The following is a 23,725-nucleotide window of genomic DNA, read 5'->3' as shown; positions in this document are numbered from 1 at the left end:
CTGCAATATCTGGTGCACTTTAAGTTTTGAGCGGTAGTCATATCACTTGGTTATTCTCCAGCTCTAGGGTATCCAAAAAATTGTCTGCCTTGTACTGGAGACTAAGGTGATACGAGTCAGTGAGTTAGGGTTAGGCCTTCACCACTGCCCCCCCCCCAAAAAAGTCAGTGAGTTAATAGTCTGGAAGACCTAAAAAAATAAGGTGTTGCTTACCACTTTCTTTTATACATTGCATTACTCATACATGAACAGCTTTTCTTTTAAAAATACAGCTTTGTAATGAAATTCTAAAACAAATGTCTTTTCTGACAATTCGTCATTTTTCATGTGATTTCCAATTTAAAAATCAGATATTCTGTTTTTCTAGAAGAACCTAACAAGATATGTGAGAGCAGTAACACTAGTGCTACCACTACCTCCATCCAACCTAATCTGGAAAACAGTAACAGCAGCAGTGAACTAAATTCTTCCCAGAGTGAATCTGCTAAGGCAGCTGATGATCCTGAAAATGGAGAAAGAGAATCTCATACACCTGTCTCTATTCAGGAAGAGATAGGTAAGAAAATACTTCATCCATTCCATTAAAGGGAGGTTTTTTTCTTTTTCTCTTTTCTTTTGTGTTTTTTTATTTTGTTCTTTAGTTTTTAATTTTTTAAATGAAAGTTTGGTGGGGGGGAATTTAGATGTTATTTTCCTTTATTTTTCATTTTTTTTAAAACACAGATAGCACTTGCACTCAATGTTTTTGTTTTAAAAATCTACAAAAGCACACAGCGTGGGGAAGAAAGATCCTTTTCATGCTTCCCTCCACAAAGGTAACCACCATCCATCAACAGCTTGGTGTGTAACATTTTAGATCTTTCTCTCTGCAGTTACATTTATGGATATATGTTTAAAAAGTTTTTGGAGGGCTTTGGGTGATTTTTCTCGTTTTGGGAGTTTTTCAAATATAAACAGGATCATTCTGCATGTATTGTTCTGCATCCTGCTTTTTTTACCCTGTGATACATGTAGAGAATCTTTTTGTGTTACGAATTGAATTCTTTTTTTTTTTTAACTGCTGCATGGTACTCCAGAGTATGGATAAACCATAATTCATATACTGTGTCTCTATTAATGGACGTTTATGTTGTTAACAGTTTTTCATTATTACAAATAGTGGTGCTTTTGAACATCTTTAACATATATCTTTGTGTACTTGTGCAGGTATTTCTGGCAGTATAGAAACAGTAGGTGGACTTGCTGGTCAAATGGTAGCTACATTTAAAAACAGTGATGGCTACTCCTTAATTGTATATCAAAAGAGATTTATACCAGTAATTTTCATACATTTTGGTTTCCTTATTTTCTCACTTAAATTCAACATCATTCCTCTTAACATTTTTGCCAATGGTGAAAAGTATTTTGTATACAAATTTACATATTCTTACTCACGTGGTTAAGTTTCTTACATGTTTGTTGAACTTCCTGTCAATTGCTTATTCATATCTTTTTCTCACTTTTTCTTAATAGAGTTTTGTTGTTTTTCTTTAATGAAGTTTAGGAATGTTTTATGTATTGTGGCTATTAATCTTCAATTTTACATGTATTTGCATAGTAATTGCCTACTTTTAGCTCTTTGTTGTCATACAGAAATTTTTACATTTTTATATAGTTAAATTTATCAATCTTTTTCTTTAGAGTTTTCTGAATTTTGTGTTTTATTAAGGAGGGTTATCACCATCCCAAGAATATACATATATTTTACAGTAATTCTTCTTAATACTTCTATAACTGTTTTCATTCTATCTAAGGTAATTATTTTCATTTGATATGAGTTGGAAATCTGTTTTAATTAGGACTTTTTCACTTGCAAGTGACCAAACCAACTTAAACTAGCTTAAGTGAAGAGGGAATTTAATTAGCTTATATAGTTGGGAAGTCCGGGCCGTCATCAGGCATAATTGGACCCTCAGGTATCAAACTCTTCGTTTTCCCCTCTCTCTCTCTCTCTCTCACCTTTTAGGTCTACATATATTTATGTGTGTTAACCTCATTCTCTCCCAGTACAGACAGGCTATTTCCATGTGGCAGGGAAGATGGCACCAGCAATTTGTATTTATATGTTTCCAAGGTCTGTGACCCAAAGGCAAGGCTCCTACTTCTGCTCCAAATCAAAAGTCCTTGAGGAAGGAATTTGAGTGGCTTATCTTGGATCATATTGTTTCTAACCCTATGACCAGGGCAGGCAAGGTACTACTATTGATGCCTCCAGCAAAAGTGTGTGACTGGAGTTGGGTAGGAATGGTTTTCTAAGGAAAGAAGGATGCCGCAAAGATTATAGCATGATAAATATCTACACTTCCATCTTTTGGTAGCTCAGCACGTGTGTGTACCCATACATACAGTTTGTTCCCATACCTACAATTCAAAAATGGTTCTGCCTAATATAATGCAAATATTTCACCTACAACTTAAAACTTTTTCAAAAACCTCTTTCCCACAGTTACATCCTGTAATTGTATCTAGACCCAAATCTAGTATTTCTGTGTATGTACATTAATTCCGATAGATCTGGAGGTGGCTTATCTTGATCTTACAATCCATGAACCACATTATGAATTTAACTGCCTATGACACTCATAAACATCGTGGAGGGTGTTCTTTAATAAATCAGGATGCCATTGGTTTTCTGGGAGAGTGGCTGTGTTTGAGAGGTGAGAAGCATATGAGAAAATTCCCCTTCTACAGGCCATTCTGTTTTAGCTGCCTAGTTCCTGCTATCTGTTATTGGGGTTGGGTTGTTGGGGACTTCTGTAGGATAAAACAATCATATAACCCTATTTGTCAGGTTTGGGGTTTTTTTCTGACAGTAGCACTCACTTGTAGATTCCTAGGTTCCCAGCTAATACTTAATGCCCAGTAACTTGCTTTAGGATCCATGAAGGTGAATACCCTCCACTTCCTCAGTTTATCTGTTTAGTAGACCAATAGTCCTAGCCCTCATGTGAAGAGTTTGTGTAGGCTTCTGCCTGTTGGTATCATTAAACAGTGAGCTGCAGAGGCTGATGTAGATCTGTAGCCTGCCGCCAGGCTGCATCACAAGGATCCACTGCTTTATAATAGGAAGAATATGGCCTTTGGGCAGAGGGTGTTCAGTAAAGACCTCTACCCTCAGTTTAGTTCTCTTTTTCCATTTCTTTAAGTCTTACCCCGTGGTTGAATTTTCTTCTCCTTTCCCTTATTTGCACTAAATTTAGCAAGTGATAAAGGATTGACTCTGAGCAGTATTGGATTGTTGGCTCTGAATTAGGAAACTTTTTAAAAGCACTGTGTCATTCTCTTTCTCTTTTCAGGAAATCTGACCCTGACCAAATGACGCCTAAAAAGTATCTATTACAGGACTTTATAGATGGTCCCAGGAACTAACCACTGTAGTTCAATATCTTGGCGTAAAACTCCATGATCTGACAGCCAGGCGCAGTGGCTCACACCTGTAATCCCAGCACTTTGGGAGGCTGAGGCGGGTGGATCACCTGAGGTCAGGGGTTCAAGACCAGCCTGACCAACATGGTGAAACTCCATCTCTACTAAAAATACAAAAATTAGCTGGGCATGATGGCGGGCGCCTGTAATCCCAGCTATTTGGGAGGCTGAGGCAGGAGAATCGCTTGAACCCGGGAGGCAGAGGTTGCAGTGAGCTGAGATTGCACCACTGCACTCGAGCCTGGGCGACAAAAGCAAAACTCCATCTCAAAAAAAAAAAAACCCTCCATGATCTGAGATCCAAGAGAAAATTGATAGTCTGACCAACTGCTTTGGTACCACACATCCAAAGTGACTTGCTTTTCCAGCCTGGTGGCAAGATGCTCAGCACCCTCTCTCCATTTTGACTTATTATTTAAGGAGGGCAAAGAGGTGTGTTCTTTCTGTTTAAAACAAAAATCTGTGGAATGTGAGATAATTTTAATTACCATACCTTTAAGATAGGGGCTGGAAATTTGTAGAAATTTCTAGACCTGCTTTTGAATTGTGTTTTATTTCCAAAACTGTAGTAGTGTGATATTTTGGAGTCAGAACCTTAAAATATTCTACTGCATTATTTAGAATTCACTGGTTTTGATAGAAATCATCAAACTTGCTTAAAAGGGGAATTTTATTGACATACGCTATTGAGAAGTCCATTGTTGGGGACAGTCTCAGGTGCATTATTAGATCTAGGGAGCCAAATGAGGTTATTGAAACTACTTCTGATTTTGCCTTTTCATATTTTTCTCTTTATTTCTTCTCTGTGATGGGCTTATTGTTTGCTGTTATCAATGGTTTTCTCCATGTTGTGGGAATAAAAGTGGCCAACTTCTGATTTACACCCTTCCTGCTCATTACTACAAAAAGCAAAGACCCCTTCTCCAGCTTAAGATTTTAAAAACTGGAAAGGATGCTGAGAGGATTGGGCCAGAGAGCCAGTCTTGGGGCAGTCACTGTGGCCAGCTAGTGGTGTGCTTTGTCTGGCCATGCTGGGTCCTGCTGCTCACTCCAAAGGGGAAACATACTTGATTTGCAGCCCTGGCAGAATCATATGATTAAAGTGTGGGAGGGCAGTGGTGAGAGAAGTATCTCCCCAAAGGAAAGAAGGGGTATGGAACAGGTAAAATTAACAGATGTTTATGAAATTGTCTTAATTATTTTCCCCGAAATGCATAGCCAGCTTTCCCAATCCTAGTTTTTCTCTATTTACTTAAAATGCCATCTTTATTATATATAATATAGTAAATTCTCTGTCCTTTCATTTGCCAGTGCCACAGTGTCTTCATTTTTTAAAGCCTTAAATTAAAAAGGAAAAATCAGAGCTTATTCAACTGTCTGGTCAATGGAAATTGAACAGTGATGCAGTAGCTTTAGAATGTATACAAATTTTTCCAGCCTGGGCAACATGGCGAAACCCCATCTCTGCAGAAAATACAAAAAATTAAGCAGGTGTGGTGGTGCATGCCTGTGGTTCCAGCTACTTGGAAGGCTGAGATGGGAGAACCACCTGAGCCTGGGGGGTTGAGGCTGAGGTGAACTGAGATTGTGCCACTGCACTCCAGAATGAGACCCTGTCTCAAAAAAAAGAGAAAAAAAATCAGCCAAAGTGAGATTGATCAGTATATGAAGCAGAAATTGCTCCTGTGCAGTTTGTCACTTTAAAAAATTAAATTACTAGGAAAATGTTGAGAGGTCTTTATTAGGTTATAAAACACTAGTTGATTTTTTTATATTGATAAGCATACACAGATAATTATCTAAATTCCCTAGTGGAAAATTCGTGACATTTATGTTTATAAGCTCAAAACTATTTGGTATTTAAACAGAATTTCAGTGGAAATCTTTCGAAAACTTACACCTTTTTATACAGAAATCCATATTGAATATATAAGGCAACACTTTGTTAGTTTGCTTTTGAATTATTATTATGTTTTTGTTAATTGTAACTTTGTAGCAGCCCTTCCTGTTTTCACATAGATGAGCTTTGAAACAGATAACCTAGCATGTTTGAATTTTTTGTGGAATAATAGATGACTCAGTAGAGTTACGACATTTTCTTTTAAGTGAAAAACTTAAGGACTAATGATACTTGCTTTGCCATTCAAGGGCTTTTAAAAAAATCTGTTTACTTTGTGGATTTTTACATATACACCTGATATGAGTTTTGGTGAAATAAGGTGGTTATAATTATTTACTTATTGTCAGCAATTGCTTTGTGGCCTTCTCATTTGACAATAGGTGATTTCAAATCGGAGAAGTCCAATGGGGAGCTCAGCGAATCTCCTGGAGCTGGAAAAGGATCATCTGGCTCAACTCGAATCATCACCAGATTGCGGAATCCAGATAGTAAACTTAGTCAGCTGAAGAGCCAGCAGGTGGCAGCCGCTGCCCATGAAGCAAATAAATTATTTAAGGAGGGCAAAGAGGTGTGTTCTTTCTGTTTAAAAGAAACATCTATTTCCAAAGCTATAGTAGGTAACAAGATTGAAAGCATTAGGCTTTATAAGTATAGTTGCATACCCAAATTTCAGTCAAGGGATAAAAATGCTATAAATGGCTGATACGCTTTCTTACTACGTGATCAGTTTTATTCTACGTATCATTCTAAAGAATTAAAGCCTTCTTTACACATATGAGTAGGCTATTTTGGGTTTATGGTTTATTAAAAATAACTGTAGGTGATTCACTGCTCAGTTCTAGCTATGATCACTTCAGGTGAACCTGCAGCTAAAGGATGAGGCTTACCCATTGATAGCAGAGTACTGTGGATAGGACAGCATGGCATCCCAGCTCTGATCATGAACAATGAGATCAGAGCTAGGACTCGGTATCTCTGTCCTTCAGCCAACCATGGTGACAGGACATGGCCCCAACTGTGTCTCCCATATTCGAGAATTATTTTCAGGGTAGATATGCAAGAATAAATGATGTTCTTAACATCACAGCAATTGCGTAAAAGCAGTGCCTTTCATACTTCTTTTTGACTCTGACCCTCAGTCACATACACATTTTTCCATAGCAGTCCAGTACACATGTTCAAAAGCTTTCTGAAATAGTGTTTTACCTTATTATGTGGGAAGCACTCTGGTATTTTCTGTGGTAGCCTATATTGCATTACATTTTATTTTTTAAAAAGCTGAAAAAGACCCACTGTTTATTTCATAGTCCATTAAGAGTTGGGACCAACTGTTTGAAAATACTATTTTGAAGTATCCATGGGGTCTTACACTATAGCTAGAATGATAAAAGGACCCGAAAGGATGTTTTTAGGAATATAGTTTTTGGGGGTAGTACATGCAATGCCCTTCTTTTCTCTTAAGTGTACGTTATATACTTGAAAAAAAAGGTAGGTGAGTAATTTATATGTATGGTTTCATGTGTATATTTGAAGTATTAATACATGAAAACAGTGAATAATAGTATCTGGCATGTAATAGGTACTTAATATGTGTTAGTTTTCTTTCTGCAGGCATATCTTGGTTGTTTAATTGTAAACAATTAGCTTTAGCTTTTAACTTAGCTTTTAGACTTCAAAAGTTCTATCATAAGATTTATCTTAACTTACTTTGAGTGATTAATTTTAATTATTGAAAGACAGTTGATCAGATGAAATTTACATCTTTGATTGACATAAATAATGCAGTCTTTTTATGTTTTTGGTCAGGTACTGGTAGTTAACTCTCAAGGGGAAATTTCACGGTTGAGCACCAAAAAGGAAGTGGTCATGAAAGGAAATATCAACAATTATTTTAAATTGGGTCAAGAAGGGAAGTATCGCGTCTACCACAATCAATACTCCACCAATTCATTTGCTTTGAATAAGCACCAGCACAGAGAAGATCATGATAAGAGAAGGCATCTTGCACATAAATTCTGTCTGACTCCAGCAGGAGAGTTCAAATGGAACGGTTCTGTCCATGGATCCAAAGTTCTTACTATATCTACTCTGAGACTGACTATCACCCAATTAGAAAACAACATCCCTTCATCCTTTCTTCATCCCAATTGGGCATCACATAGGTAAAGGAAACTAAGGTTAATTTATTGCTGTAAATATATTAAATGTTTATAAAATGATTGTTGTAGATGTGCGCTTGAAAATGTCATTACCAATGAGTTGAATGAAGTCAATGTGGTCAACAGACAGGACGTTAGAGGCATGAGTGTACTTCTAACTTACTGAACCAACACCACTATTTGGAGGATTAGGAGTCAGAGTCTTTATTCCTGGAATCAGATGGAGGCCAAAGTTACAACTACTGTGCTTTTAACTTAAGGTCAACCTAGTGAAATAATTTATTTCATTTCTTCTGAAATACAGGGCAAATTGGATCAAGGCAGTTCAGATGTGTAGCAAACCCAGAGAATTTGCATTGGCTTTAGCCATTTTGGAGTGTGCAGTTAAACCAGTTGTGATGCTACCAATATGGCGAGAATCTTTAGGACATACCAGGTAAGTGAATTCTGAGCCTTGTAAATGATGTTGGGCTCCCTTTTGAAATACTAGCATATTAATAATGAAAGTTAGGGTATTTAAGAGGCCATGTTGAAGACTTTACCTTTGGTCTCATTTTCTTCCTATATAAGTTGTAAACATTAATGAATATTATTAGTTCTTTTTTTTTTTTTTTTTTTTTTGTGAGACAGAGTCTTGTACTGTCGCCCAGGCTGGTGTGCAATAGCGCAATCTCAGCTTGCTGCAACCTCTGCCTCCCAGGTTCAAGCGATTCTCTTGCTTCAGCCTTCTGAGTAGCTAGGATTACAGGCACGCCCCACCGTGCCCAGCTCATTATTTGTATTTTTAGTAGAGACATGGTTTGCCTGTGTTGGCTAGGCTGGTCTTGAACTCCTGACCTTGTGATCTGCCCGTCTCGGCCTCCCAAAGTGCTGGGATTACAGGAGTGAGCCACCACACCCTCCATGAATATTAGTTCTTATTTGCCATACAGGATTGTGATGAAGATCAAAAGAGATCTGGTATATGAAAGTTTGAAATATTTTCTAAAGTAGCATTTTTATTGACTAGAAAGAACACTCATGTTTTTTAGTATTTATTCTAGAATCTTGTAGGCAGTATGCTGGGAATCTGATTTATATCCTTTTTTAAAGTTCAGTGTCCAACCAAAGATCATGTAGCTCCTGAGTAGACCCAGGGCTGTGCAACTTGAACAGATGATTAAAAAGAAAGAAAATTTTGTGACTTGAATCTACTTTTTAGCCCTGATAGACTTGCTTTGTAACTTTAGTCTTTAAAAAGTTATTATTACAAAACTAAGGTTATGGTAATGGAAAGAATATTTAAAGGCATAAAGCAAAAAGTCAGAACTATTTTATCTTCCCTGCCCCCATCTTTTCTACAGAGTCCACTCCAAAGGCATAGCCCTATAGCTTTTAAAATGTGAAAAGCCAGGCACAGTGGCTCAATGTCTGTAATCCCAGCACCTAGGGAGACCGAGGTACTAAAAACACAAAAATTAGCTGGATGTGGTGGCACATGCCTGTCTTCCCAGGTACTCGGGAGGCTGAGGCAGGAGAATGGCTTTAACTCGGGGGGCGGAGGCTACAGTGAGCTGAGATTGTGCCACTGCACTCCAGCCTGGGTGACAAAGCAAGGCTTCATCTCAAAAGAAAACAAAAGGGACATAAGATATGTTTTTGAGAAAAATAAATTTATGCCTACTAAATGTTTTTCATCTGCTAAAGTTGTGGCTCCCAGTTTTCTTTGGTGTTTCCACCACATACATTTTTTTTTTTTTTCTTTTTCACGTAGGATCTCACTGTCACCCAGGCTGGAGTGCAGTGGCATCATCAGAGCTCACTGCAGCCTTGACCTCCCTGGGCTAAGGTTATCCTCTCACCTCAGCCTCTTGAGTAGTTGGGACTATAGACGCATTCCACTATGCCTGGCTAATTTTTGTATTTTTTATAGACAAGAGGTCTCGTTATGTTGCCCAGGCTGTTCTTGAACTCTGGGCTCAAGTGATCTGCCTGCCTCAGCCTACTGGAGTGCTGGGATTAGTGATACATTTCTGATAATAGCACAATAAGTACAATGGTTGCTATAACAGTTTAGAGAGTGGTTTGACAAAAACAAAATTAAAAATGCAATTCCACTCCTTCCTAATACAGTAGAGAAACTTTTACCCTGTGTACATGAGAAGACATTGTAGTAGGGTGTTCCTTATAATATTATTTCATATGGTGAAATTTGGAAACAATTCCTAAGTACTCATAATCAGGCCTATTTTTTTTTTGTTTTTGGAGACGGAGCCTTGCTCTGTCTCCCAGGCTGGAGTGCAGTGGCGCGATCTCGACTCATTGCAAGCTCCGCCTCCTGGGTTAACGCCATTCTCCTGCCTCAGCCTCCTCAGTAGCTGGGACTATAGGCGCCCACCACCACGCCCAGCTAATTTTTTGTATTTTTAGTAGCGATGAGGTTTCACCATGTTAGGCAGGATGATCTCGATCTCTTGACATCATGATCTGCCTGCCTCGGCCTCCCAAAGTGCTGGGATTACAGGCATGAGCCACCACGCCTGGCCAATCAGGCATGTTTAAATTGTGTTATTTCATAATGGACTGTTACATAGCAGTGAAAAACACACTAGAGCAACAAGTGTCGAGATTGAATCTCGTAAGTTTACAATAGAATGAAAACATTTGGGCCGGGCACGGTGGCTCAAGCCTGTAATCCCAGCACTTTGGGAGGCCGAGACGGGCGGATCACGAGGTCAGGAGATCGAGACCATCCTGGCTAACACAGTGAAACCCCGTCTCTACTAAAAAAAAATACAAAAAACTAGCCGGGCGACATGGCAGGCGCCTGTAGTCCCAGCTACTCGGGAGGCTGAGGCAGAAGAATGGCGTAAACCCGGGAGGCAGAGCTTGCAGTGAGCTGAGATCCGGCCACTGCACTCCAGCCTGGGTGACAGAGCGAGACTCCGTCTCAAAAAAAAAAAAAAGAAAACATTTGGAGAGGGTAGGAGGGGCACAAGGGTTGTAAAATTACCTATTGGGTACAGTGTTTACTATACAGGTAATGAGTAACTAGAAACTCATTTCCCCCCAGTGTGTATGCACATATACCCCTTGAATCTGAAATAAAATAAAAATTTTAAAACAGAAAACAGTTCCGTCACTAAAAATACATCAGGATAAATGTGGATACCACATATATTTGTGTAGAGTTTAAAAGCATGTGTGATAATACAATGTTACAGTATTGTTTAGGAATATAGACATTTGTAAAATTTTAAACACAAGGGCTATATACTTGAAAGGTAAGAAATAACACTTCTAAATAAATAAATGCTCAAATATAAATCATAATGAAAACTAGAACACATTTTGATCTGGATGTTCATGAAGGTACTACATACATTGAAATTTGTGAGATGCAATTAAAGTCTTCCTAGGAGAAATTGCTAGCTTTTAGTGCTCATATTAGGAAAGAAACTGCGAATTAATTAGCTAGGGGTACATCTCAAGGAACCAAGCTAAAGAAAGAAAATATTCAAGATGAGCAAATGTGATGAAATAGAAAACAAATATAGCTTAGGATCCCATTATGTTTTATAAGCCTCTGATAAGATTATCAAGTGGTGAAAAATAATACAGCACAAATAACCAATATCTAGAATAAAAACACGGTGGCTCACGCCTGTAATTCCAGCACTTTGGGAGGCCAAGATGGGCGGTCACCTGAGGTCAGGAATTCGAGACCAGCCTGACCAACATGGAGAAACCCTGTCTCTATTAAAAAAAAAAAAAAACAAAAAAACGAAATTAACCAGGTATGGTGGCACATGCCTGTAATCTCAGCTACTTGGAAGGCTGAGGCATGAGAATCACTTGAACCCGGGAGGCGGAGGTTGCGATGAGCCGAGATCGTGCCATTGTACTCCAGCCTGGACAACAAGAGTGAAACTCTGTCTCAAAAAAAAAAAAAAAAAGTAAAACAAGAGACATACTAACCAATATTTCTGATTCTCTTTTATTAGAACTTGGAATTTTAAAGCCTTCACAGGGTCTACTAACACAGTATTCCAGTTTCCTACATCCACAAAGAAAGGGGTCCACCTAGGAATGGACCAAGATGGTGGAATAGAAGTCCCAGCCTGATCATGCCCCACCTTGCATTCCCACCGCCACAGAAAGGGGCCCACCGAGCTCCCTTTGGGTGGGGGAAGGGTTGGGAAGGACTCCACAGTGATCTCAGTCCTTAGTAGGGCAGAAGCCACACTCTTAGGAAGGAGAAGGATTTCTGGTTGTTTATCACTGCACCTGTCATTAAGGTGATGGCAGGACCAGATGATTTCATAAGATTTTTCTTAAGTTTCGGGAACCAGATAGTTCTATTTAAACTTTTCTACCAGAATAGAAAAAGGAGGAAATTTTACAGATTATTGTTTCTGTTAGTGTGAAACTGTTAGAAAACGTGATAAATAGAAATAGACAAATAGAAAATTATGGCCCTGTCTCCTTTATTAATATTTATTATAATAATTAATAGCAAATAGGTGTATTTATAAGAAATCTGAAAATATTGGTATGCAGATATATTCAGGAGTAAATTTAAAGAATAAGAAACCATGGCTAAATTGGCTTCACCTTAGACACCAATATCCAATACTAGGAGATTACTAATATCATACTATTTTAAGAAGTCAAAGAAGGCCTGGACTCGATGGCTTACGCCAATAATCCCAACACTTTGGGAGGCCAAGGTGAGTGGATCACTTGAGCCCAGGAGTTTTAATACCAGCCTGGCCAACGTGGTGGAACCCCATCTCTATGAAAATTCAGCCAGGCATGGTGGTGCACACTGTAGTCCCAGATACTAGGAGACTGAGGCAGGAGAATCAGTTGAACCTAGTAGGCAGAGGTTGCAATGAGCTGAGATCGCACCACTGCACTCCATCCTGAGCAACAAAGCAAGACACTGTCTCAAAAAGAAAAAAGTCAAAGAAAGGAAACCTTTTGATCATCTCAGATGCCAAGAAGGTTTTTTGTCTAAGTTCATTATTATTTATTGTTTTTTTTTTAAATTTTTTTACATTTTTTTTGGTGTAGAGATGGTGTCTCCTATATTACCCAGACTGATCTTGAATCTCTGACCTCAAATGATCCTCCCACCTTGGCCTCCCAAAGTGCTGGGATTACAGGTGTGAACCACTGCACCTGGCCTATTTATTCATTTTTTTAAAAACTCTTAGTATGAATGTATGAAGTCTTTTTTTTTTTTTTTTGAAGATGTATTTCAAACCAAATTATTACGCCTTTTGGTGAAACCCTTGAAGCATTCCCAATAACTGTGAGGTGGAACAAAATAGACACCCACTATTGGCTGGGTGAGGTGGCTCTCCTACCTGTAATCCCAGCACTTTGGGAAACCAAGGCAGGAGAATTGCTTGAGGCCAGGAGCTGGAGGCTGCAGTGAGCAATAACTGTGCCACTGCACTTCAGCATGGGCAAGAGAGTGATACCCTGTCTCAAAAAAACAAACAAAAAAATTGTCAACATTATATTTTAACATTTTCTAAAAGTACCAGGAAATACAGTTTGCCAAGAGAAATAAAACTTATAAATATTGTCAAGATACACAATTATTATATGCAGTTGATCTAATTAACACATATAATTTTGTTCCACGCTGAACTCCACCAAAGCTGTGGCCAAATTTTTTAAAAATTACAGACCCACGGGGACAAGGGAAACAACAGAAAATACACCACCTATAAAATTGCAGAAGCAATAATGCAGGTAGACAAATGGCAGCCTACCCACGAAGGCCAAATCCCAAGTCAATGGCATAAACAATCCTCAAAAGATCCAAAAACAGGAAGTACAGAGCCAGCCACTTTGGATGCTTGGCTATAGTAGACCTGTTTTATGCTACAGTCACGACAGATACCTTGATTGTGGTGAGCCCTGTATCTTCCAGAGTTTGCTCATGATCTCACCCACTGATTTCACCAAAAGAGGTCTGTGAACTTTCCTGAAAGTTAAAGCCAGACTGTGACCCAGAGAGAAGTTTGTATTTTTCTGGGAACCTTCTTTGATAGTAACAAAACTGCTCTGTGCAGGTAGTTTTATGCTTGATGCTGAGTTTTGTTTTGTTTTGTTTTTGAGACAGAGTCTTGCTCTGCCGCTCAGGCTGGAGTGCAGTGGTGCAGTCTCAGCTCACTGCAACCTCCACCTCCTGGGTTCGAGCGATTCTCCTGCCTCAGCCTCCTGAATAGCTGGGATTATAGGCACGTGCCTCCACAACCGCCTAATTTTTGTATTTTTAGTAGAGACGGGGTTTCACCGTGTTGGCCAGGCTGGTCTCCAACTCCCAACCTCGTGATCTGCCCACCTCGGCTTCCCAAAGTGCTGGGATTACAGACGTGAGCCACCACACCACGCCCGGCCTATGCTGCGTTTTCAAAAGCCAAACTTTATACTGTTTGGGATGCACACACATGGATTCTAAAAGTGTAAGGAAAAACAAGAGAATGTTTACCACAAAAGTATTGATTGCCAGGGAGTTGGACACATAAGCATCTGATGTATTGGTTGTAGATAAAGTTACGTTTCTTTTGTTGTTGTTGTTGAGACGGAGTCTCGCTCTGTCGCCCAGGCTGGAGTGCAGTGGCCGGATCTCAGCTCACTACAAGCTCCGCCTCCCGGGTTTACGCCATTCTCCTGCCTCAGCCTCCCAAGTAGCTGGGACTACAGGCGCCCGCCACCTCGCCCGGCTAGTTTTTTGCATTTTTTTTTTTTTTTTAGTAGAGACGGGGTTTCACTGTGTTAGCCAGGATGGTCTCGATCTCCTGACCCCGTGATCCGCCCGTCTTGGCCTCCCAAAGTGCTGGGATTACAGGCTTGAGCCACCGCGCCCGGCCACGTGTCTTAACCTAGTTGCATTTTACATATTTTGAAAAATTATAATGAAGGAATAATTGTGTGTGTGTGTGTGTATGTGTGCATGTCTGTGTCTGTGTGTTTTGAGACCGAGTCTTGCTCTGTCACCCAGGCTGGAGTGCAGCGGTGCCATCTCAGCTCACTGCAACCTCCACCTCCAGGGTTCAAGCAATTCTCCTGCCTCAGCCTCCCGAGTAGCTGATATTACAGACAAGTACCACTATGCCTGGCTAATTTTTGTATTTTTAGTAGAGACGGGGTTTTGTCGTGTTGACCAGGCTGGTCTCAAACTCCTGTCCTCGAGTGATCCACTCTCCTCAGCCTCCCAGAGTGCTGGGATTACAGGTGTGAGCCACCACATTTGGCCAAATGTAACAAGAAATATTCAAGGCCTGTATAAAGAAATCTTTAGGCTAGGCGTGGTGGCACACACCTGTAATCCCAGCACTTTGGGAGGTGAGGTGGGAGGATCGCTTGAGCCCAGGAGTTCAAGACCAGCCTGGGCAACATAGGGAGACCCTGTCTCTACCAAAAATAATAATTAATTAAAAAGTTAAGCAATCTTTAAAGCTTAACTAAAGACATGAAGGATACTTTGGGAGTAAGATTTTCCATCCTGGAGCAGGGGGGGTTTGACCAAAATGAAACTAATATTTGATCTAGAAAAGTTAATGTGCAAGAATACTGAGCACAGTAGCTCACGCTTATAATTCCAACACTTTGAGAGGTTGAGGAAGGAGGATCACTTGAAGTGAGGAGTTTGAGACCAGCCTAGGCAACATAGCAAGACTCTGTCTCTACAAAAAAATTAAAATTGCCCAGGTGTGGTGGTGTGTGCCTGTAATGCCAGCTACTTGGGAGGCTGAGCCCAGAGGAGGAGGATATCTTGAGCCCGGGAGTTTGAGGCTGAGGTGAGCTATGATCGCGCCATTGCACTGCATCCCAGGCAACAGAGTGACAACCTATCTTTAAAAAAAAAAGGAAAAAGAAAGTTATTGTGTAAGAATAGCCAAAAGGGGAAAAAATAGATGTTAATGAAAAAGGTACTAGATATTAGAGCACATTTTGAAGCTTCATTAATTTTTTCTACAGAAGAAGCAAATCAGTAGATAAATACAGAATCCAAAAATAGACCTAAGCATGGAGATGCAGCTGTGGTAGCATTATACATCACAAAGGGAAAGTATGTTTGGGAAAATATCACTTAGATCTCTGCCTTAGCAAAAAAACATTTAGATTGATGAAGAATTGTTAACCCCAAAACCCTAAAAACAAAAGAGAACTTCAATAAGAAAGCATGAATTAATTTATGTTTTTATTGTGATACTTTCTTTTTAAACAGATAAAAAGTCCAGATACCGTAGAGGAAAAAAGTGGATACGTGTATTTAAAATTCTGAGTGGAAAATTGTTACTGTAATCAAACTCAAAAGACATGACAAACTGAGGAAAAATATTTGTACCACAAATGGAAAATTTTCTTATTTGACAAAGACCTTTTATAAATGAAAAGTGGTAATAGTCTAGTACAAACAAGACAAAAGATTTGAATAGGCATTTTGCAGAAAAATAAATATGAAAGGCCAGTAGACATAAAAATGATTCCTTCTTTCATAATTAAAAACAATGGGATAGTATATTTTACCTCTGAATTTGACTAACAGTTTAGAAGTTCAGTACTAACTCAGCATGAGTGAAACTGTAGGAGCTCAGGGTGGCTTCATGATTGATGGTAGTGTGGAGCTATGATTGCACTGTTCTGAAGAGCAGTTTGACCCCATATCCATCAGCATTTTCAGTGCAGGAACTTTTGGACCCGGCCATCCCACCACTGAAGGATATAGAGGTGTATTCCCTAGGTTTACCAAGAAGGACATAAAATGTTGTTTGTTACAGCTTTGGCTGTGATAGCAAAACACCACAAAACCCTGAGCCCCACGTGGAGATTGGGAGTGGAGCTGAAGTTCAGTCCATTCTCCTGGTCGGACTTAGTTGAACAAGGAGAAGTAGAAGGAAAATCTGCCACTGGCACACCCACCAGCATGCTCCTCTGGGATAGGTAGCATCACAGATTAGCCATAATACTGCCTAACTGGCCTTGCTTCCTCCGCAAAGGGAAGCCTTTGTATTTAATGATAAAAGGGACCTCTTTGCCTCATGGATACCAAGAACACAACTGAGCACGCTGCCCAACTGTGAGCTCCTAGGGTGTCACTGCGCTAGAGTCCTTTAGACCGTGCTCCATTCCTGGCCTCTCTCAGCAAAAATGGCCCAGTTGCCATGCTGGACCTGGCCTTTCGGAGGCGTATAGAAGACAAGCCCTCAAAATCTCCTTGAGAAATCCTACACAGTCCTTCTGGCATAGTCACCCCGCCTTACTCCTGTAGCCTGAGACTTCAGGTTATCCACTGTATTGTGCCTGCAGAGCTTGTCCTTCTCCTTAGTTCCAAGTGTGTTGCCAGAGGGATGGAATTTGAGTACATTACTCCCAGTGAGGATCTACTCCCTTTCCCCTCCTCCCATCACCTTATGAGAGACTGTGAAGAGCCTTATGGAGAATGTTTGCTACAACAGTTGAGTGCAGTTAATAGGCATGAGCTGTCAGTCTGGGGGAGACCGTATTGTGGGGACCTACAATCACAGGGACACAAAACCTTAAAAGTGGAGGGGCGAGAAGAAGCAGGGAGAGTGGTGGGGAGTTTTTGGTGGGGGGAAAGGAGATAAAAAGACTGAAATCTCCTCCCACATCTTTTTGGTATCACTACCCCAAGTTAAAAAAAGGTCTCTATTCTTGCCACAGAACTGTGCATGAGAAATTGGCTGCATTTGGTTAGGGTGTGATAAAAGCAGTTCTTCTGCCACTAGCACTCTTAGAGACAAGAGCTCCTTTCTTTGTAGGTTTTGCTTCGTGTCTCTGTTTGTGAGAAATATTCTGATTCATGAAAATCTAGTCTAATCCCCTGAATGTAGAGCCTCACCACAGGCCTGGTCTTTACTGGTAGATGCAGTGATTTTCTTTCCTGCCTGAGAAAGCGTTGTGGCCGGTGCCTGTGTCTCATGATTTAGGTCAATATGGGCCGACCTTCCTCATCCTTCTTCTCTCTCGAAAGCTGGGGCCCCATGGGCCCCATTCTCTGTGGATGTAAGAAACCTCATTTATGTTAGTAGATCCTGTGAATGCTTTAAAATCCCCCGTGCTTGTGAGAATCAGAAATATTGCTTGATAAAATAAATGTTTTTGTATTCTTTGGTCTTCATTTTTTGGAAGGAAAAAACTCTGGAAACAAAATATGTTTTTTGTTTTTTTTTTTTTTTGAGACGGAGTCTTGCTCTGTCGCCCAGGCTGGAGTGCAGTGGCCAGATCTCGGCTCACTGCAAGCTCCGCCTCCCGGGTTTACGCCATTCTCCTGCCTCAGCCTCCCTAGTAGCTGGGACTACAGATGCCCGCCACCTCGTCCGGCTAGTTTTTTTTTTGTATTTTTTTAGTAGAGATGGGGTTTCACCGTGTTAGCCAGGATGGTCTCGACCTCCTGACCTCGTGATCCGCCCGTCTCGGCCTCCCAAAGTGCTGGGATTACAGGCTTGAGCCACCGCGCCTGGCAACAAAATATTCTTTAACAGTTACCTGGTTTAATTGTAGCGTATCCATACAATGGTATATTTTTTAATTCCTTAAAACATCTGTGTATTTTGATAAGGAAAGATCTTCTAGTGTAATTATCCATTGATTAAAAACTGTGGTTGTGTGTGCACTATAAAATACATATGTGTAGGCTGGGCGTGGTGGCTCACACTTGTAATCCCAGCACTTTGGGAGGCCCAGACGGGTGGATCACGAGGTCAGGAGATCGAGACCATCCTGGCTAACACGGTGAAACCCCATCTCTACTAAAAATACAAAAAATTAGCCGGGCATGGTGGCGGGCGCCTGTGGTCCCAGCTACTTGGGAGGCTGAGGCAGGAGAATGGCGTGAACCCAGGAGGCGGAGCTTGCAGTGAGCCAAGATCGTGCCACTGCGCTCCAGCCTGGGTGAGAGCAAGACTCTGTCTCAAAAAAAAAAAAAAAAAAAAAGTGTGAATATGTAATGGACTATGTAAAGAGATACATAAATGTTGGTATGTACATGAAATGTTTTAGGAATAAATCATAATTATTTGTTATGAGGAGGCATGGAAAGGATAGCATTTCTTGTTTTTGCCTTTTTGTACTCTTTGTCTTTTCTTATTAAGGAATTGTACAACTACAACTAAGTTTTGTCAGTTGAGGTTGTCTGGTTTATAGGATTATAAATAAGTCTGCTTTGTCTTCCTCATTTTTCAGTATTGCATTTTTATCTTTTCTGTTTATTTTTCTAAGTTAACATTGTCTTTCTATCCATGCATTCTTAGGTTACACCGGATGACATCAATTGAAAGAGAAGAAAAGGAGAAAGTCAAAAAAAAAGAGAAAAAACAGGAAGAGGAAGAAACGATGCAGCAAGCAACATGGGTAAAATACACATTTCCAGTTAAACATCAGGTAATTTTTACAACAACCCTTTAAAATAGTGTTAGCCATTTCTGAAACTTTTATCCTGAAACTTTGAATACTAATTTTATTTTACTTTTGACATAGTCTTTTTATTTTATTTATTTATTTATTTATTTTTGACACAGAGTCTGGCTCTGTTGCTTAGACTGGAGTGCAGTGGCACAATCTTGGCTCACTACAGCCTCAGCCCCCTGGGTTCAAATGATTCTTCTGCCTCAGCCTCCTGAGTAGCTGGGATTATAGGCGTGCAGCACCATGCCCGGCTAATTTTTGTATTTTTAGTAGAGACAGGGTTTTGCCATGTTAGCCACATGAGTCTTGAACTCCTGACCTCAGGTGATCCTCCTGCCTTGGCCTCCCAAAGTGCTGGGATTACAGGCATGAGCCACTGCTCCTGGCCTACTTTTGACATAGTCTTTTAAGTAATATGTTAGGGATGAAGTGCATCTTCCTGGCAAATTTACAAAGCATCAGTTTATCTTAGTAGAATATAGGAGGCTTATGAGGACAATTTGTTGAAGTTGTTATAAAACTGTAAAATTGTGTTAAATTTTGCATGCTAAAAAGGAGCATTATTTCACTGATCTTTGATTCCCAGTGAAAACTAAGTTGATTAGTAAATTTTTTTTGTCCCCACTTGGGAAAACCTGGGGATGATTAGTAAATTTAATTTGCCTGACTTTGAAACTTGTTTGGTAAAAACATATAAAACCACATGTGGTTTATAAGCATTGTCATTCTTACTGTTTAATGTTTTCATTTACACCAGGTTTGGAAACAAAAAGGTGAAGAGTACAGAGTGACGGGCTATGGTGGTTGGAGCTGGATTAGTAAAACTCATGTCTATAGGTTTGTTCCGAAATTGCCAGGCAATACTAATGTGAATTACAGAAAGTCATTAGAAGGAAGTAAGTAATTAAAATTACGTTTTCTGCATAATCGTTCTGCTTTATATTTCTTTTTTTTTTTTTTTTGAGACGGAGTCTCGCTCTGTTGCCCAGGCTGGAGTGCAGTGGCCGGATCTCAGCTCACTGCAAGCTCCGCCTCCCGGGTTTACGCCATTCTCCTGCCTCAGCCTCCCGAGTAGCTGGGACTACAGGCGCCCGCCACCTCGCCCGGCTAGTTTTTTGTATTTTTTTTAGTAGAGATGGGGTTTCACCATGTTAGCCAGGATGGTCTCGATCTCCTGACCTCGTGATCCGCCCGTCTCGGCCTCCCAAAGTGCTGGGATTACAGGCTTGAGCCACTGTGCCCGGCCTGCTTTATATTTCTTATAAATTTGTAGTATATTGACTATATTTTAGATAAAAACATTTTCCTGAAATTTTTAATAGTACTGCAAAATTACCAATTTAGTTTACTAAAACCCTAAAACTTTAAAAATTACCTTTATTCACAGGAATTTGATGTCTCAGATTTCCATAAGATCGTAGAATGGAACTTGTTTTTTAGAAGAGGCCTCAGCCGCCTGATTATCATTTTTCAAAATCTTAGATTCAGGCCAGGCCAACAGGTGCAGTGGTTCACGCCTGTAATCCCAGCACTTTGGGAGGCCGAGGCAGGTGTATTACTTGGGAGTTCTAGACTACCCTGGCTAATATGGTGAAACCCCATCTCTACTAAAAATACAAAATTTACTGGGTGTGCTGGCACACACCTGTGATCCCAGCTACTCAGGAGGCTAAGGCAGGAGAATGGTTTAAACCCAGGAGGCAGAGGTTACAGTGAGCCAAGGTTGCACCACTGAGCTCCAGCCTGGGTGACAAAGCAAGACTGTCTCAAAAAAAAAAAAAAAATTTCAGGCCAGCCTCAGTGGCTTACACCTATAATCCCAGTGCTTTGGGAGGCTAAGGCAGGAGGATCACTTGAGGCCAGAGGATCACTTGAGTCCAGGAGTTCAAGGCCAACCTGGGCAACATAGCAAGACCCCATATCTACAAAAAAGTTTAAAAAATTAACCAGGCGTGTTGCCACGTGGTGCTACTTGGGGGTCTGAGGCAGAAGGATTGCTTGACGCCAGGAGTTTGAGATTGCAGTGAGCTACAGTTGTGCTGTTGCACTCGAGCATGGATGACAGAGCAAGACTCAATCTCTTAAAAAAAAAATCTTAAATTCAGTACTAATTCACTTCTTGAGGAGTTGTGTATCTGGTAACCTTAGCATGTTGCATGTAAGAGAAAACCAGAAAGGAAGCGATAGAGGCTTCCAAAACACTGTCACATAAATGAGGTTTTTTTGTGGGGGTTGGGAAGTTGTTTTTGTTTTTGTTTTTGTTTTTTTGAGATGGAATCTCGCTCTGTCGCCAGGCTGGAGTGCAGTAGCGTATCTCGGCTCACTGCAACCTTCGCCTCCCGGGTTCAAGCAATTCTCCTGCCTCAGCCTCCCAAGTAGCTGGGACTACAGGCGCACACCACCATCCCCAGCTAATTTTTGTATTTTTTGTAGAGATGGGGTTTCACCATGTTGGCCAGGATGGTCTCGATCTCTTGACCTCAAGTGATCTGCCTGCCTTGGCCTTCCAAAGTGCTGGGATTACAGGTGTGAGTCACTGCTCCCAGCCAAATTTTGTCACTCTTGGTTCAGTTGTCACTAACCGTTTTTAAAAATCCTGTGGTGTTTTAAAACAAATCCCAGAAATCATGTTTCACCAGAAGTTCAGTATGTGTCTCTACATAGGCATTTTTTCCATAACCATCATGTCATTGTCACACTCAACGAATTAACTATAATTAATAAATTAATCATCTGATTTTCAGTCCATATTCCACTTGCCCTAGTTGTCTTAGAGGTACCTTTTTACTGTTAGCAGTAAACCACGTCCAGGCAAGGCCACACATTGCATTTCATGATTTTTCTTCAGTCTTTTATTCTGTTATATAAACTTCAAGGAGTCCAAGAACCATTCAAATAGATTACAAAAATTTATATACATACTTTTTTTCTTGGTAGAGGATCATAGTATTTATCCATTTCTAATAGGGTTCTGTGACACAAAGTAGGTTAGAAACTACTAATATGGACTTTGTGGAATCATCGAACAGATTGTGATAATCCTTCATACACGAGTTTTCTTTCATTATATTTTTTTGTGTGTGTGACAGAGTCTCCCTCTGTCAGCCAGGCTGCAGTGCAGTAGAGTGGAGTGGACTGCAAACTCCACCTCCCAGGTTCTAGCAGTTCTCCTGCTTCAGCCTCCCAAGTAGCTGGGACTACAGGCTCGTACCACCACGCCTGGCTAATTTTTGTATTTTTAGTAGAGATGGGGCTGGTCTTGAACTCCTGGCCTCAAGTGATCTGCCTGCCTCAGCCTCCCAAAGTGCTGAGATTACAGGCATGAGCCACCACACCCACCCAAATTTTATCACTTTTGTTTCAGTTGTCACTGACCACTCTTTTTTTTTGAGATGGAGTCTCATTCTGTCACGCAGGCTGGAGTGCAGTGGTACGATCTCAGTTCACTGCAACCTCCAACTCCCAGGTTTCAGTGATTCTCCTGCCTCATCCTCCTGAGTAGGGATCACAGGTGCGCACCACCATGCCTGGCTAATTTTTCTATTTTTAATAGAGATGGGGTTTCACCATGTTGGCTAGGCTAGTCTTGAACTCCTTGTCCTCAATTGATCCAACCTGCCTTTGCCTCCCAAAGTGCTAGAATTACAGGCATGAGCTACCACATACATCCAAATTTTATCACTCTTGTTTCAGTTGTCACTGACCGCTTATTTTTTTTGAGACGTAGTCTCACTCTGTCACCCCGGCTGGAGTGCAGTGGCGTGACCTCGGCTCGCTGCAGCCTCCGCCTCCTGGGTTCAAGCAATTCTCCTGCCTCAGCTTCCTGAGTAGCTGGGATCACAGGTGCGCACCACCACGCCCAGCTAATTTTTGTATTTTTAGTAGAGATGGGGTTTCACCATGTTAGCCAGGCAGGTCTGAAACTCCTGACCTCAGGTGATCCACCCACCTCTGCCCCGCATAGTGCTGGGATTATAGGCATGAGTCACCACGCCAGCCTGTAGTATTAATGTTTATCTTGTAGCTATGTTACTGAATTACAATTTTTTTTTTTTTTGGACACAGAGCCTCACTGTCACCCAGGCTGGAGTAGAGTGGCATGAGTCTCTGCACCAGGTCCACTTTTTTTTTTTTTTTAATCCTGCAGTGTTTTAAAACAAATTTCATAAATAATGTTTCACCAAAAATGTTTGTACAAAGTTTTCTGAAATGTCTGAAATTCAGTCATTCCTTCTATGTTTTAGGTCAGCCAGGCATATAGGATTATATGGTACCTTATACTCAGTAAGACCTTTGTACTTTTTTTTTTTTTTAAATGAAAAAATGAAACATAACTTGCTGGAAAATACTTGTTTGTTTTCACTAAACTTGACATATTAAAGTACTAATACTGGAAATAACGTTAATTTTGCTATACATGGTTCTTTTTAGCCAAAAATAATATGGATGAAAATATGGATGAGTCAGATAAAAGAAAATGTTCACGAAGTCCCAAAAAAATAAAAACAGAACCTGATTCTGAAAAAGATGAGGTAAAAGATTCAGATGCTGCAAAAGGAGCAGACCAAAGTGAAATGGATATCTCAAAGATTACTGAGAAGAAGGACCAAGGTAAGGAGAGTCAGCTGTGGAGGGCAGCCTGGGGGTGATAAGAATGCAGTGGATCGGGGTCCCACCACAGGAAAGGTACTGCGTTGTGTTTTCTTGATAATAGCTTTATTAAAATGTAATTCATATCCCATACAATTCACCCAATTAAAGTGTAAATTCA

The 23,725-nt window shown here is 40.4% G+C and overlaps 2 protein-coding genes across 6 annotated transcripts in view; both read left to right on the top strand.

Annotated features, from left to right (window-relative positions):
* BPTF (bromodomain PHD finger transcription factor) overlaps positions 1-23,725 on the top strand; it is a 145,568-nt gene that overhangs the window by 51,943 nt on the left and 69,900 nt on the right. For all 5 annotated transcript variants that reach the window (XM_033183856.1, XM_033183854.1, XM_033183852.1 and 2 more), the window contains exons 6-12: positions 368-556; positions 5,746-5,933; positions 7,172-7,527; positions 7,829-7,960; positions 18,801-18,930; positions 19,712-19,850; positions 23,386-23,565. In XM_033183856.1, the coding sequence (XP_033039747.1) occupies positions 368-556; positions 5,746-5,933; positions 7,172-7,527; positions 7,829-7,960; positions 18,801-18,930; positions 19,712-19,850; positions 23,386-23,565 (1,314 nt within the window). The remainder of the gene's footprint in view (positions 1-367; positions 557-5,745; positions 5,934-7,171; positions 7,528-7,828; positions 7,961-18,800; positions 18,931-19,711; positions 19,851-23,385; positions 23,566-23,725) is intronic.
* KPNA2 (karyopherin subunit alpha 2) overlaps positions 7,841-23,725 on the top strand; it is a 147,051-nt gene continuing 131,166 nt past the window's right edge. Inside the window, exon 1 of the mRNA XM_033183872.1 lies at positions 7,841-7,960. The gene's annotated coding sequence lies outside the window, so the exon portion shown is untranslated. The remainder of the gene's footprint in view (positions 7,961-23,725) is intronic.

The sequence above is a fragment of the Trachypithecus francoisi genome, unplaced genomic scaffold, assembly GCF_009764315.1.
Source record: "Trachypithecus francoisi isolate TF-2019V2 unplaced genomic scaffold, Tfra_2.0 Lachesis_group20, whole genome shotgun sequence".
NCBI lineage: Eukaryota > Metazoa > Chordata > Mammalia > Primates > Cercopithecidae > Trachypithecus > Trachypithecus francoisi.
The sequence above is the reverse complement of the archived record's forward strand: the minus strand, read 5'-3'. Positions and strand labels throughout refer to the sequence as shown.